At 42.2% G+C, this 16,731-nt stretch overlaps 1 protein-coding gene across 1 annotated transcript; it reads left to right on the top strand.

Moving 5' to 3' along the window:
• Positions 1-303: 303 nt before the first annotated feature.
• On the top strand, positions 304-13,363 carry sfrp5 (secreted frizzled-related protein 5). Its single transcript, XM_046401532.1, has 3 exons — positions 304-1,302; positions 8,234-8,311; positions 12,259-13,363. Exons 1-3 carry the CDS (start codon positions 744-746, stop codon positions 12,585-12,587), a joined length of 966 nt encoding a protein of 321 aa, XP_046257488.1. The 5' UTR covers positions 304-743; the 3' UTR covers positions 12,588-13,363.
• Positions 13,364-16,731: the final 3,368 nt, after the last annotated feature.

Raw genomic sequence — 16,731 nt, 5'->3', positions numbered from 1 at the left:
TTACCAAAGAATCTTGTGATTATTAGAGAGATGAATATAAAAATACAGCTGGAGAGACTTCCCATAGTTCTCTCTCTCTCTCTCTCTCTCTCTCTCTCTCGTGTTAACTTGAGGAGGGGTTTTGTGGGGGACAAGGGGTAGGAGGAGTGTCCCAGAGGCCAGTGGGAGCCTCCCTCTGGGCTGTGATTGGCTGAGGTTGTTGTGAGTGATTGCAGGGGAAGCCAGTAGAAAGGTGAGTGGTCTGGGAGTCTGCTAGGGGGCAGGCAGCCACAGTGAACAGCCAGCCACCACTGCCTCTTAAAACCAAAGGTACTCCTCATTACTGCAACAGACTGATAGACAGAGAGCAGGGGAGGGCTGGACACAGTGCTAAGAGAGGAAGAGGGACAGAGAGTGAGAAACTGTGAACAGGGCAAGTTAGAAAATAAGCAGTCCTACTTGTGTGCTCACCTTTCCTTGACTGCTGCCACCCCACTCCACTACCTGAGGCGCACATACACACACATGCACACACACACAGGCTTGCTGTAGGGAGGCTTAGAGGGCTGACTCTCCAGGGAAGAAGGGAATTAAATACTTTTGTTTCCAATCCACCGCGTCCACACTCAGGACACAAAAAGGGATTACAGCTTGAACGCCTGCCCCACTTGTTTCTCTCTTCTCTGCGCATTTTGTCTTCACTGAGTTACTTTGGGGACTTTGGATACAACCTTCTTCAATTGTTGGTTTGAGCTCAGAGAAGCATGGCACACGGACAAAAGAGCCCCAGTTGGGCATTAACCCAGGGCTCCTTCAGCTTGGCACTGGGCCTGTCGCTCTTCTCCCTCCTCCTCCTCCTCCTTACCGTCTCGGCTGCAGATGAGTACGACTACTACAGCTGGCAGTCGGACAACTTCCACAATGGCCGCTTCTACACCAAGCAGCCCCAGTGTGTGGACATACCAGCTGATCTGCGACTGTGCCACAATGTGGGCTACAAGAAGATGAGGCTGCCCAACCTACTGGACCACGAGACCATGCCAGAAGTCAAGCAGCAGGCAGGCAGCTGGGTGCCCCTCCTGGCCAAAAGGTGCCATGCTGATACCCAGGTCTTTCTGTGCTCACTGTTTGCACCAGTGTGCCTGGACAGGCCCATCTATCCATGCCGCTCGCTGTGTGAGGCTGTGAGGGACAGTTGTGCTCCGGTGATGGAGACCTATGGCTTCCCCTGGCCTGAGATGCTGACCTGTGATAAGTTTCCCATTGATAACGACCTCTGCATCCCCATGCAGTTCACTGGGAACCATGCGACCCAACCACCAGGTATGGCAGCTATGTGCACATACACCCACTCAAACACACATTTTTAATCAAGCATCAAGCACACAGAAAAGCATCCACGCACATGAGCAAGTTCAAAGTCCACAAGTTTAGTCTGAGCAAGTAAGTCACCAGTCAACAGCTTGGATTATGGCTTTACAGGTGATAAAAATGTGTTATTGCTTTTTTATTTTGCAACATGTTAACATGACTTTTTGTGCACAAATCCTAATTTGCCCTCTCAAAATTGTGAACGTTATGTGACATGCTCTGCAGCCACATTTTGATTGATTTAACTTGACTAAATCAATAAGTAAAACTTTTCCAGCACAAAAAACATGCTGTAACTTGCTATACTAATCGTACATATTCTGTCCACAATACTGTCTACATTGTACACATTTTAGGTTTTTACTGGTGGGGTACAACATAAGCATTTTAATATGTATTTTAGTGAGTGCCATTCTAAATTGGGTGATAAAGGAAATAAGTGTCACAAATAAGATGGAATTAATGCTATATTGCGACTTGTATGGAAAACAAATTCAAAGACAAAACAATATTATATGAAAATTAGTAAATATAATTTGACTCTCGACTTTGATTAACAACATTGCTATGATCAATGAGCTTTCAAGATCCAGCAGATTCAGAATCAGTGAGAGACTGAAAACGGCTGCAAGGCTCATGTGGTCTCCCTGCACTGCAATGATGACAGATGAAAGTTTAATTGAGAGAAAATCCAGAGGAGGTCAGTGAGAGAGACAAAAGCAGGAAGGGGCTACGGGGGAAAGTTCTTGAGTAAGTGGACAGTTCAGGACGGCTCCCTGCCATGTATATACGCCTCAGGGAGAGGCTGAGACAGACTGAGAGAGACAGACAGGAGACTGAAAGACTCCGGCGGCCAGATCGCTCACTGAGTTAAGATTAATGGACTGTTATGTTAAACACAGCTAAGTTAGCTGCAAAGCTGACACACAGACGCACACCTTTATCATTCAGCAGACATCCATCAATGGCTAATCAATCAATAGAACCACTGACTGAATGGAGAATGTATGACTTCAAGCTGTCATGCATGCAATTCACAAGCAGGTCTGCAGAGCGTCAGCAAATGAAGAAACAAACCAAAGGTGGAGGAAATAAAAAGGAAAATCACCATACTATGATGCCTGAGAGATTTGACCCATTAGAAATGGAAAATAGTGAATTTTTTTTCACAGGCAATGAGTAAGAGAACAGACAGATTGGGCCAATAGCAAGTTGCGAGAGGGCGGGTGGGAACTAAATAGAGAGAAATAGGTGTGTGTGTGAGCATGCACCGAGACTACTTGAGCAGCCCTTTCACAAAAGCAGTCTGCGCAGAGAGGGGGAGAGAGGGAGTTGATGAGAGTCTTTAGACAGTGGAGGGGGACAGTCCCCACTGTGTCCCTGCCTGCCAGGCCTTTGTTGGGTCTGGCAGCCAGTGGGCCAATTAGCTAGAAGGCCAATTACTGAGCTCCCCGCTAATTAGTCGACATGACAGGACAAGAGAGGCAGGCAGAGAATGGGAACGGAGTCTGATTGTCCCTGAGAGAGCCGAATGGAGAGGAGTGAAAAGAGAGGGAAGCGAGAGAGTAAAGAGAGGCAGACAGCGCATAGAACGGGAGAAAAGCTGCTTCCTGCAGCATAAAAACGTCTGTTTTCCAGTTGTAGTGGTTTATTATTCTCATTGTTCTGCTTCATGCCTTTAACCGTTTATTGCCATTTCTTATCTACTTAGGGAAAAATGTTTCTCCGTGTTAATATTTCACTTGACATACTGTATATGTAGTAAAAGTGCTTCCCTTAACTTGAGCCGTTCATTGCTTTACTAAGGCACTACATATAATTTTAGTCCTGTCAGTCCTAACAAATTGTGTGACATATCTTTGCTTTTTATCAATTATGTGATCTAGCTAGCTACCCCAATTAAAAAAAAAACGAGGAAAGATCATTGGTGGATTCTCTGGTGAATGCATGCAGGGCTGACTTATTCCATTAGGGAAAATGGCTGTGCTGTTTTTGTAGGACTGGTATCAACTATGTGACATTTTGGCTTTGCAGAACCATTGCTCATTCTTTTACATGCTCGCCGAGAAGGAGGCAGCTTAAACTTAGTTTGTCACCTCTTCAAACAGGCAACTGTTTATTGATCCTATCTCATAATGATCACAGACGGCTAGATAGCAGAACGTGATGCAAGATGAGTTTAAAAATCTAAAGGACTCTTTGTTGTTAAGAAAAAAATGTGTTCAATAAAATGTTTCAAGAGTAAATCAAAAACTGAATATTGTTTCCAGTTTAAGTTTAAATTTCACTATGTGTTTGTGTACGTGTGTCTGCGTGTGTGCGCTGGCATGGGTGTTTGTGTGTGTGTTTGAAACTGAGAGTGAACTCATATCACTTGTAGCCCGAAGGCTCAGTCACTGACATTTTGTTAAGAACCAGAGATTCTCAGATGTGCCGATGAGGCCATCCTGAGGACAGGCTTTTGGCTCAAACACATACATACATACGCACGCGCGCGCACGCACACACACAGCCAGAAATAATATAAAGGAATTTCTGCTTAGATCTTTTGTTTCCTGGGAATCTTGTGCATCACAGGACATGATGGATCCTCTTCACACAGGATCACATGAGGACACTTGTGGTAATCCAGGTGCATCTTTGGGAGCTGGATCAATCACAGGAATTGAGTGCTGCATTATCTGCTGCTCTCCCTGTCCAGGCCCTGATGGTATCTGAGCTATTCTGCAATTACATGATATAGCACGGTTCGAGGGCTCCTGTGGAAACTAACAGTACAGAGTTAGATTCACTTTCCACCTCTCTGTCATAGTCGAAACTGAGACGAACACCACCACCATCCGAGCTCAGGTTGTGTGTGTGTGGATGATTTTTGGCATATGTTGACATTTATGCCTGTGGGTATGTATGTGTGTGACAGAGCCCCATGGGGTGTGATTATATGAAACACAAGTCCGTAGATATTATACCAGGGAAGAGGAGCACACTGCTGACAATAGAGGACCCCAGTTGTCAGACAGAGTACAGCCAATGCCACCCATCAACTCCACCTTATGGATTTAATGATGCTACCTTTAGCTTCTGTCAGCATCAGGAAATCAACAGGTATGCCAAGCATAGGTAGGATTCTCTGCTGTCGAAGTGTACAGGTAAACTCCATAACTCAAATTGCATGTTTCCACCAAAAATGTTCCCTCGAGACAATATGAATATTGTCCAGTGAAAGAAGTTGAAATTGCACGGTGTGAAAGATATTGTCTGTCCTCGCCATACTCATTGATGCAGCCAGTGTAAGTTACAACCGTGCTAAAGAAAACAGGCAGCACTGTCAGGTCCCCATCAGCACAATGGGTGCTACTCATGTAGCCCTGGCTGTTATATGAAAGGGAAAATGTGATCCAATGCTTTGTGCATGGAACACTGCCTCGGCCTCTTGAGAATGTATTTTTTTCTTCTGTACAGGATTCCTACAGATGCAAGGAGCGTGCTGTGTTTTAGCGGCCCCGGGGTCTGTCTGCGGACCGTATTAAAGTCCACGTCTGTCTGTCAATATGCTGCATTAAAACAGATGCTAGGCCCTCCGACATAAGTCACACGCTGCATTTCATCTCCATTTTTATGTCATAAGTGTTGCTGCTCGTGACTTAAAGAGCCTAAATGAGGCATGAGATAGTGACCCATGCATGCTAAAATGAAACATTCTTCTCATTAAAGTCACTGTGATGCTCACGCTGCAGGCAGCGAGATGTCAGGGGATCAGATGACGACATTATTAGATCTAGGTATCTTTTTTGTGTGTGTGTGTGTGTGTGTGTGAGAGAGAAAGAGTCTGAGAAAGTGAGCAAAAGCATGTAACTTTTGCACATTCTGAAACTATGATTTCACCCTACTGTAAAATTGATTTTAAGTAAATTTGTGAAATGTTGCAAACATGAAATGTGATTTACAGTGTCTGCGTTTTCAACAGAATGTTTAAAGTGAATGACACGGTTTCTTGAATGCCATGTAATGACAAATGGAGTGTTTTAGGGATAAAGTGCAATTGGGCAAGGCGTTTCTGCTCTTTCACACACTTAGTGATTGCTATAATTTATGTTGTTGACACTATAAAATTAGAAAAATGCACATAGCAAACTTCTACTGCAACAGCTAATTAAAACAAAATGAGCATGATGATATATGACTGTGTTGTAATGTTTCTGGCAGTCAGATATTTTACAGGCTACATTTCACATACAATGGCACTTCTTAATTGTGACCTTCCATTTCCAAAATTCTGTCACTTTTTTAATTTTCCTCATTAATGACATCAAAAGTGTTCCCAAGCAAATTTAAGAAGTCTTTTCTTCCAGTACTGAGGAGATTTGGTTGCACCAGCCTCTCTAACTTGTTAAAATACTTGGAAAACCAGGTTATGTGAAAGAGAGGAGAACAGGGGAGGGGAGATAGATTGAAAATGGAGAAAGTGATATTAACCTTAGAGCTATGACTAATTTGTGCAGTTAAATTACTGGACACTTGCCGTACGTCATTTCCACTCTGGCTTGCTGTTTGAAGACTAGCAGCAGGGATTTCCAACAGACTACCTCCCTACTCACCCTGCTCCCATCATCCTCCTTCTTTTATCCACAACTCCCAGCCTCTTCATCCTCCACAACAACAGCTCTGAGAGACAATACTATAACATCCATCACAGTGATTGGGAACATTAAAGTTTCTGTAATAAGCCAGAGTGCTAATGACGAAAAACAGCACACAAGAGGCACTCGCGTCCAAAGTCAACCAAAGCGAGAACACAATTCTGACAATTTAATCACGTGGCATGGGGAAAAAAATGCTTTGAGAAGAAGGCAAAACACATTAATGACCTAATGCCAAAATATTTGCTGAGTAGAAATGTGTCCAGGCCACGCAGGAGTGATTCCCCCGACAGACGCGCGGCCGTGCTGAGGGCTTAATTGATTTCTCAGCAGCATCCAAATGGTGGTTTGCAGTCCAAGCTCAACTAAGTTTCATGGAAGGACTGCTTTCTCCTGACACATGCTCTGACATTCACACAACTGGGCCTCCTGCCAACATACCACCCCTGTGAAACCAAAATGAATTACCGTGGAGTCTGAATAAGACGTAACAGCTTCAAGGGAATCATTCAAAACAGACAAATCCAGAGTTTTGGCATCTCTTGACCTGTGTGTGTGTGTGTGTGTGTGTGTGTGTGTGTGTGTGTGTGTGTGTGTGTGTGTTTGTGCGTGTGTGTTCCTGCCCCAGTCTTCATGTCAGCACCAGACAATTAGAGGCCTGACCCCTGTAGGCCTCACAGGTCTCCCGCCTGTGAATGCATGGGAACCCTCAGAGGAGGAAAAACTGGCAGTTACTCTACAAGAACATGGTTCAGCTCCCTCCGACACACACATATAAACGCACACACATACGTACGTTCAGCACTGGTTAGGGGGTTCACCTCCCCATGACCCAAGCAGTGAAGCATGCAAAACTTTGACCCCTCTTATTATCTGCCCAGACACTGAGGTTTGGACTGGGGCGATAACCTCTGAACCCTGACTTTTAACCCGGAGTTCTGGGCTAGACCATGCTAGGATAATCCTGTGTGCATCTGCACAAGTGAGACACACAGGAAAAGAGAGAGAACAGCAAGCTTTCAGGGGACAGTTTTGAAAATATTTCGGATACTGTGGTGAGTAAATGGCAGAACAATTTCGCTCCCCTATGAGCAGTCGTCCTGAAAAAGGCTGCGTGCTCAGCAAAAGGACGGTGTTGTTGTCCCGCCAGACAAGTTGTCTCCAACGATATTTCTCTGCCCTCTCGGTGTTGCATACGTGGTGTGGGGAAGATTTATGTACCACATCCTTGTCTACCTGACCCTTTCTAATATTATAACTTGTTTTCCTGATTGGCACAAGGCTCTGTTTTGGGGAAGAGTGGACTGATATTAGATGTGTACAGCTACAACCAGCTCCTCTGGGATTACATGGAGTTTATGTCGTAATTGTTTAATAATAAAGTTTAATATTGAAGAGACTTTGGAAACTGAAAGGCATTACAGAGCATGCTTGTGTGTCTGAGAAAGAATATATTTAGGGCTTTGAAAGCAAGCTTCATCAGTGGCATGGGTCACAGAAATAAGAAAGAAAATCCGATGAGATCAAAATGTCATTATAAGCAATCATATTCCAGTTTTACACTATATAAGTAAGTATTAAAGTGTAGAAACAAACAAAATATTGCAGCAAACAAATAAAAAAGACCTCATGTAAGGCCTGTACTTGTCTCTAATGTTGTATTTCCACTGAATGGGCACACAATAACAACAATCAACATTCTTAAATCAAAGCTGGAGAGGCTTAACATGCTCTTGAGCAAAGCAGGCATGACCATAAATTTTCAGTTTAAAATAAACTGAACTTGTTGCTTTGGTTTCCCGATGCTGTTTCACAATGTGTGGTTGCTGTGTGGCCTAAGCGCTGGCAGCGTCTGTATACTGAATCACTTTTCACCATGTTCAGCTGCTCCTGCTACAGCGTTTACCTTTCTGCACAAGCAGGACCGCGCCTGCACCACCAAAATATACAAGAGCCAGAGTAAAAACATTTTGTCCAATGTAATTGCAGGGCAAACATCAGTTAGCCTGCTGGACTGTATATTCGCACCGCAGCAAATAGCCCCTGACAAGAGGAGGGGGGCTGCAAATAAGTGCCTCCAAAGTGTTCAAGACTTAACGATTTCATGCTGACACGGCTTTGGTTTTGCTCACTGCTCTGGGCTAACAATGATCCAAACTCGGCATTAGATATTAACTAGCCTGGCCTTAACAGAACATGAAATATGTAGGCTCTAATGGCAAATAATTTTTCTGTTCCCTCAGTGTCGAAGGTGTGTCCCCCGTGTGATAATGAGCTGAAAGCAGACAACATCATGGAACACTACTGCGCCAGTGATTTTGGTAAGTATCAGCAACTACAAAGAGTGACACCTGCATATAAACACAGCACCTGTTGACTTCTTTGCCTGTAAATGGCCAACAAGCTTTCTAGCTTTCAGGTTTACTTCTTGTTTATGTGGCCCAATGAATGCAGTATGTATGCAGGCCCACTGTCCCCACCTGTGAGTTCCTGCTACAGCGTTGTCAATAAAATCACCCACGAACATTGAAGATTTTGTACACAATGCACCGAGCTTTAAAGATCGGATTTAACGATGACACAAAGATCAGCTCACTCTTCAATTCACATTATATAGTAATTACTGATGCTGGTTTTCACTTTCAATAAAGGGGCACTTGGTTGGTGGATATAAAAATAATAAGGTTTATTCATTACATAGTGTTTTGATCTTTCATCTCTGTTAAACCACAAGTTTCAATTCAATTCAATTTATTTATATAGCACCTTATACAATCAAAATTGTCTCTAGATGCTTTACAGAGACCCAGAGCCTGAACCCCCGAGCAAGCAGACAGTGGCAAGGAAAAACTCCCTTTTAACAGGAAGAAACCTTGAGCAGGACTCGGCTCGCAAGGGAGAACTATCCTGCTTGTCAGTATTTGTAGAACCTTTTCTTCTCATATGTTGATAAATTAAGTTAACAGCTTTCAGTCCCCAATGTCCATTCAACCCTATTTTTCTACTTTCCAGTATTCCAGTTTCACCACAGTAATGACCTGCACCCAAAGCCAGAAAATAATTATTCCATTATTTCTGCTCATCGAAGCTTCTGGGCCATCATACTCCACAGCCGCTGAATTTCTGCTTGCATGGACTGTTGCCCCAGTATTTAGAGTTAATGATATACTGCTCGCTATTTTCTCTGGTCGTAACATTCTGAGCAGTGAACTAGAAATGGCGACAAAAAACCTCATAACCTTGGGAGACTCAAGGCTTATGTTTCTGAACAGATTAGTGAGGACAGTGTAATTGAAAATGAGATGTAGCCAGCCTGGTGCTGAAAACCATTTCTACGCTTTAGTGTTCCCTGGAGGAAATATCTGGAGTCTAGAGGAGACCAAGTTTCGTAATCTACTTTCTGGCAGTTGCTCACACCTACAAAATGGCCTTAATATAAAGAACATGACCCATTATAAATCATAAATTAATAAACATCCAGAACATCCCGTCCAACAACAACAACAAAATACATCTTTGTGCACATCACTCATACCCTCAGCTGCAGCCAAAGCTCATCCCCATGATTCATCACGACTTTACAAAATCACAGATATTTATTTATGCAATTAATTTCAGGATTACATATCTCAATCTTTTAACATGAGGGTGTTTCACAGATCAGAAAGCAACACAGAGATTCTTTCCGTTCATTACAATGAAACATGACTACATGTGAAAGCAGATAGCCAGCCATACACACACATTTTTATTGGTTATTCATGTGCATGACTGGATGAATCATGAGGATGAGTAGAGAAGTCAAGATAACCATGACATATGGATTTGGAGATCAAGGCAAAAATGACTCGGCATTGTTATTCTATAGGGGGATAGCTGATTACAGCTTGATGTCACGCTTCATGAATGTTATTACCCATTCATCTCTGTACACTGTTCGCCCTCACAGCATTTTGCACTTCGTGTTTTATTACAGTCTACTTTTGATGTCTGATCTCTCCACATTCCTCATTGTACCAACCGGCAGCCTCGCTCAGAGAAGGCAAGAGTAGAAAAAAAGGGAGGGAAATGAATCTGGCAGGGTACGGACAAAAAGCCAACACCAGGTTGGCAGGGGAGGTTGCTTGCTTAAGAAATCCTGTTTCTCCTCAAAATGACGGCTCACTTCTCTGTCCTTCTCTTTCCTTCTGCTTCTACGCCTCTACAACCGCTCTGCTCAATTTAAAGAAAGTGAGTTTGTATAAAGACGTGGGCACAGCTTGTCATAAGGAACACTGACCAGGCTGTAGACTGGACCCCACTGCGTCACTTATGACTGAATCTGAACGGGCATTCAAAATGACACAAAGAGAGAAATTATCCATCGTTTCTCTGCTGAACACACACACATACACATGAATGCACTCATTCACAAAAATGTGCACACACTGCAAATGCAAATGCAATGCGACACATTAAAACACCCGCCTTCAGTGCAGGAGCTGCACGTGAATCAGGATGCGAATGAGAGACAATTCAATGCACACATTCCTTCTTGAAGATGATATCACTTTGCATGTCTTGTATATGCATCTGAGTGTACAGAGACACGTTTATGCAACTGTAGAGAAGCAGGCGGGAAGTGAAATGGCGATCTTCCAACAGGCTTGAGTGCATAGTGATGCTTCATACCGACCCTGCACCTTTGCCCGGCCCATGATTAATTTCACCTGTCAAAATGTTCACCCCGAGAATTCCTCTCTCAAATGCTTGGCAGTTCAATTTTAATCTCTCACATGTTTAAATATGACCTTATAAACATGGAGCTTGATGGGAGATACAAGTCAGTACTTAATTTGGTTGCTAAACCAGAGTTTGCTGTAACTAAACTCCACATATAATGAATACTGAAAACATATACTGATGTACAAGAGGTTATTTGTTCTGTGTTTTTTTTTAAATACAGGACTATATGCACACAGTAAAGGGACATGAGCTGCAAACAGGGATTACATTTCGCTGCAAAGTGTCTTTGTGATTGTGGTTCCATGCAGAAACATTACTGATGTTATAAGTGGGACTGCAGACTTAAGGCTTTGACTAGAATCAGGGTGAGGTTTGAAAAAGGATAGCTGAGACTTGACGCAGAAAGCTTGGCTTAAGTTGGCCAAAACATTTGTGTTGCACATATATACTATGGTTACCATGGTAATCAGTTAGTCCCGACCCATTCTGTCTCATGATACCACTTTGTACCTCTAGAGTTCGCCAAGTTTCACAAGCTCTTACTGTGCGGACTCACAAAATGTCAATAAAGTAAATATTCTTACACCTGTTTGTCTTAGTAAGCAGGCGAATAAAGCTGTACACCTTCTGAATTCAAGGTTCTCATTGTTACCGAACTATATTTAGTTAATTCACCACAAGACGCACATGATTCAAACAAGACAAAACAAAATAAAACAGACCAAAAGTGTCTGGTTTGTCTTTGGTTTGTCTTTCCACAACCAAAAAAAATAATAATTGGTCAAAATAAATCTTCATGTCACCGAGTGGGATGTGATAAGATTCAGGCTCTATGTGCAAGTTTTCTCCTGGTATTTAGCCCAGATATTTTTTTCTAGTCTGAGGCTTCACCTCTCTCCGGCCCCTGCTTCCCATGCCTGGAGTAAGAGCCCTCGTCTGAGCTGCTGTAAATCACCTCCTTACTGTATCCTCTGCTGCTCTTGAAGGCTGTGTCTCCAAAGGCTGCAGAAGCCGAGCTGAGAAAAGTTGTCCATCGTGACTCCCCCCGTGATACAATTTTATGGCCAATAGTTGCTCTGTTAACTGAGATAATGGTAGCTATAACTACAGCCAAACATAACTACAACAACTACAACTACTGCCCCCCATATTTTTAGAACTATCTTTGAATTCAGATGTTTGAAAGACTTGGATCTTGACTTGCCATTTGTCTATAAAGACTCTCAAAGGCTGAATGCTTTACTTGGACTTCAAACGACTTGTAAGGCCAAAAACATGACCTCCATTTCTGGGTTATCCCCAACTCTGAACCGCAAACATGCACACAGGATGCAGTTTTTATACGCTGCAGGGGAGGTTAAATGATGATCCTCACGAGAGGTGTAAAAGCTGCACAGAGCTCAGTGCTGGTCTTGCAGATGAAGAAGAAATGTCATCTGCTCACACCAAAAGTGAACAAGGGAAGTGAGGCACAAACAACTCATCGGTCTTTTATAGAGTACAAGAACTGAGTTAAAATATTTCTCCTTCTCTTCTCCTTCAGTGCTCAAGATGAAAATCAAGGAGGTGAAGAAGGAGAAGGGTGACCGAAAGCTGATCGCAGCACAAAAGAAGAAGAAAGTGTTGAAGCAGGGTGTGCTGAGGAAGAAGGACCTGAAGAAACTGACCCTGTACATCAAGAATGGTGCCAACTGCCCATGCTCCCAGCTGGACAGCCTGGGCTCCAACTTCCTCATCATGGGCCGCAAAGTGGACCAGCAACTGCTGCTCATGTCCATTCACAAGTGGGATAAGAAGAGCAAGGAGCTCAAGTTCGCTATTAAGTACATGAAGTCTCATCAGTGTCCCACCTACCACACCGTCTTCCAGTGACGCAGCTCACTGTGCTGTTCACAGAATCCAGGATCACTACCCACGTTCCACCCTGTTCCACGTAGATCCTAATTCTCTGTCCAATAATGTGTCCCTGAACCCCAGATCCATGCAAAATCTATTACCAGCCCACTACATAGTACTACAAGGGTCACAGTGTGGTCAAGCTTTTATTTTCTGCAGCTTTAAACACGAATAGTCAAGAGGGTTGTCCTGATCTGCTTACATGAATCGGGAATATTAACGTTGAAGAGGGGAAAAGCTGCACACACTGCAGTTCCCTCTGAATAATAATAACCCCAAAAAAAAATAGATTTTATAAAAAAAAAATTGGGTGATGGACTTTTATTTAGAAAAAACAGACATTTTGATCTTCCCCTGCAATTTAACAGAATCTTCTTTAACATTTCTACTTTCCTCTTCTGATATAGTAAAACAAATCACTTGTATGATACCTTACAGGAACTTTATCAATTACACAGTAGCATTAAGAAATGGGAACGTAAAGATGTGAGGAAAATGTTGGAGGGAAAAATATGTTCGATAACGTAATGATTACAGACTGAATGGAAAGGGAGCTGAGTGGAAAGGCGGGTTTGTTTCAGTGTAAAAACATCTGACAGAGATCACATGCTACAGAATATGTAGGCTGAGTAATGGGCCAGTGTGCATACTGGCACAGAGCTCCCAGGAACAACAAAGCAGAGAAATGTAGATGATCCACTTAACTGTATGTTTTAATTATGTAAAAAAAAAAAAAATGTAGGTAATTTGGATGAATAGTAGATGATTAGAAACTGGGCTTTTTTTTCTGATGGAGTGATGGAACGAAACAGACTGACAGACTGAATGGTGCTTCCACTGACTTTGTACAGCATCGTTTTTTGTGGCCTGAAAGAGGGAAACTTGAATATTTTTTTTTTTCTTTTTCAATTGGATAGAGAAGGAGGTTAAGGCTGAGAAGACATCTTCCTGCAAACAACAGGAGCACAAAAGAGAGAGAAAGAAAGAGAAAGAGACTCTGGACAGAAACAACAATGTTGAGTTGATCAGTCTCTGGTACTTGCTATTTTTTCACTATCACTCTTCAAATGTTTCTTTTTTTTTGTACTTTTTTTTTTTTTTAATATTTCAGTTAAACATATATTGTATGAAAGCAGAAATCATACATAGCACCTGAACTCACTGTCGCCGTAGCAATAAGAGATGAAAATTTAACTTTGACAATATTTTCTAATCAGTTAACCTGTAAGTAGTTCTGTTACTGAAATACATGTTTTACAAAAAGTAAATGAATAAAATATATTTGAGATTTTTATAAAGAATATTTCTTTCAAATGTGCCATTTCTTTATCGTTATGATTAAATCTACACGCTCCTTTTCTTACTTACTTCTCACACTTTGCTTGATTGGTTAAAAAAACAAACATATATGTGCCGACCTATGCACATTCACATAAGAAATTTAGTTTCCATTTGAATCCAAACAGAGTTATGCACCCTCCTGGGCCTCTGTAATACTTAACAGTTGAACTATCCATTTTAAAACAGAGAAGTCAAACTAAATTTTCTGCATTATTTAAATTTTAGAGATTGCATTGTTCCCACCAGCCAATCAGCCGCAGGAAATGCAATGGCATGGATCGAAAAGGAAACTTCTCCAATTTTCTGTTAAATCCAACAGTCCAAACATAAACAAACAAATCTAAAATCTTCATTTTATACTGATCTCATGAAAAAAATACAATTTTAGAGAATTTAATTTGCTCAATGTCCAACTGGATTTTCAAGCAGACAATTAAACTGCGCAAAGCTTTACACAGACCTAATCTAAGCTGCCATTTTTCCAAAAGCATGTGGGTACATAAAAAACTGTAAAAGCGCACATGGCCTTGCACCTTCATTTCTCCTTTGCAATGCAATGCTAAGATTTTCCAGATCCAACCTGGGCTTTCAGCTTTACACAAAGCCTGGGCTACACAACCACCAGTATTCATCGCATAGGAACAAAATGGTGATGCAGACAGACAGCAGGCTGCAATGCAGCCGCCCAGCTTTATCAAAACCATCCAGAGCTTAATCACTCCAGACACACACATAACTAATTCATTGCAGTAAAAGCATTATGGTATCATTGTTCTCCAGAATGCAAGATCGATCAACTGTGACACTGTACAATGCTTATTGTCTTCCACCCGTATTTCCCGAAATGTGGAGATTTTTGGAGAGCGTTTGAAGCGTGAACGCCAGCAGGGTGATGACCTACTTCCAGCTGATTGTGGAGATAGTGCAAACTGTGTCTCGAGATTATGGAATGACAGGAAAGAGAGGAGGCAGTACAGTGTTAATGGGCAGAAATGTGTTGGACAGCACTTTCCTTTATGAGGGACATTGAAACCGGCAAATTCTCCGTGAATGATCAAACATGATAAACACAAAGAAATTCAAATCCTACACAGGAGGAGAAGCCTTCGTTTGAAGGTGTTGACCCCCCTCCTTCAGAGCTGAATCAGGTTTGAACCAGTCGATTACACGTAATGATGAGCAGCTTTCATAAAACAAGTGAAGCGAAAAAAAAAGAGGGAGGTTAATAAAAAAGGAGAAGGAGGAGAAACTTGGCTGGGTCCCACAGGCACCCATCAGCGCCTCCTCAAAGGTCACTTAGTGTACGTAGTTAATAAGGGCCCGATGAGGGACCAGCGACGCACAAAGAAACACACACATGCGCTCAAAATACACACGTTGGAAAAGAATGTGACCATAAACTCTGATTGTCTCACTTTCATCCAACAAGACCTCGATTCAAACAGCCGCAAGTTTCATCAAACATGCACTTCAACATTTAGTGGTTCCAGAAAAGTAATGCAGAAAGGGCATCGTCACCACACACACGCACACGCACAAACACACACAACCTGTACAATAATGGCACCATTGTCTGCTTTTATTGCAGTGCCCCGATAAGCAGCACCTTTTCACAGTTGAATAGTGGTTGTCTGTCTGGCTGTCACCTGCACGCACACACACACACACACAAACACAAAGCTTAACAAGTCACACATTATCATATACGACACATTCCACTTAATTTACTTTCCCTCACATGGCCAATTATTCTACATAAGTTGGAGATTTTCTACATTTCCCACAATTTCTTTTGATTAAATCCAGAGAGATGGGAATGATTTTTTTTTTTTTTTTTTTTTTAAATATATTTTCCATGTGTGATGAGGTTCATTTGGGAAATGAGCTAATGAATCCAGAATGTGTGTACTGTTAATCAGTTTTACGGTGTAGTTTGCACACACTGACAGTAAAACCAGTGGCTCTAAAATACTTCCAGTGATCTCTTTAAAAATTGAGATTTTATTTGATTTCTTTATAACAACTCAGCGATCCCATATTTAGTATTACATTTTGTAACTGCGCTCCAGTTTTCAGGATGGGTGGAGAGAGCATTGCAGAGTAATTGTGTGTCTGGAAGGGTGCCCTCACTCTTTGATTCTGGGCAGCTGACAAAAAAAAAAGCCGGCATTTATTGCTTAGGTTTTGAACTTCATTGTCTTTGGACAACGTATTGTGCACTGGCAACAGATTACATTCTTCTTAACGCAAGTAAAACGGCTGAAATTGTTACCAGTTCAGTTATAAAACAGGCCAGATTCAAAGGCAGATTCATTCACTTCACTACGTTCTTCATAATGTTACTTCAGCAGGACAAGCTGGAATAATCCCAAATTTTTTTTCTAATCTCCTTTTCACAAAACATAAATCCAGACATGAACCCACACACACCTACATCAGATTCCTCAAAAGAAAGAGACCATTATATAACATTATGGAGAGTCTGAAAAATTTCTGTTGGTTGCAGCGTGCTCTCTCTACCCGCCACACAAGGTGCCATTAAAACAGCATTAGACGGTAAGCCAGACATCCTCCTGGTCTGAACCACCAGACCACCTGTCTACAGGAGGGGAGGACAGGCGGAGTCCTACATTAATTTAGAAGAGGACAGTGAGAGAGTGTGGAAACAGCAGCACACGGACAGAAAGGCTGCACTGGCTCTGAGCCTTGGCCTGCTTTGCTCAGTGAAATGCATTAAAGATGTTGTGTTTTGTTGTGCGTGTGTGTGTTTTTGTGAGTG

This window comes from Scatophagus argus, chromosome 10 (assembly GCF_020382885.2).
Source record: "Scatophagus argus isolate fScaArg1 chromosome 10, fScaArg1.pri, whole genome shotgun sequence".
Classification (NCBI taxonomy): domain Eukaryota; kingdom Metazoa; phylum Chordata; class Actinopteri; family Scatophagidae; genus Scatophagus; species Scatophagus argus.
This window is presented reverse-complemented; position numbering and strand designations above follow the sequence as displayed.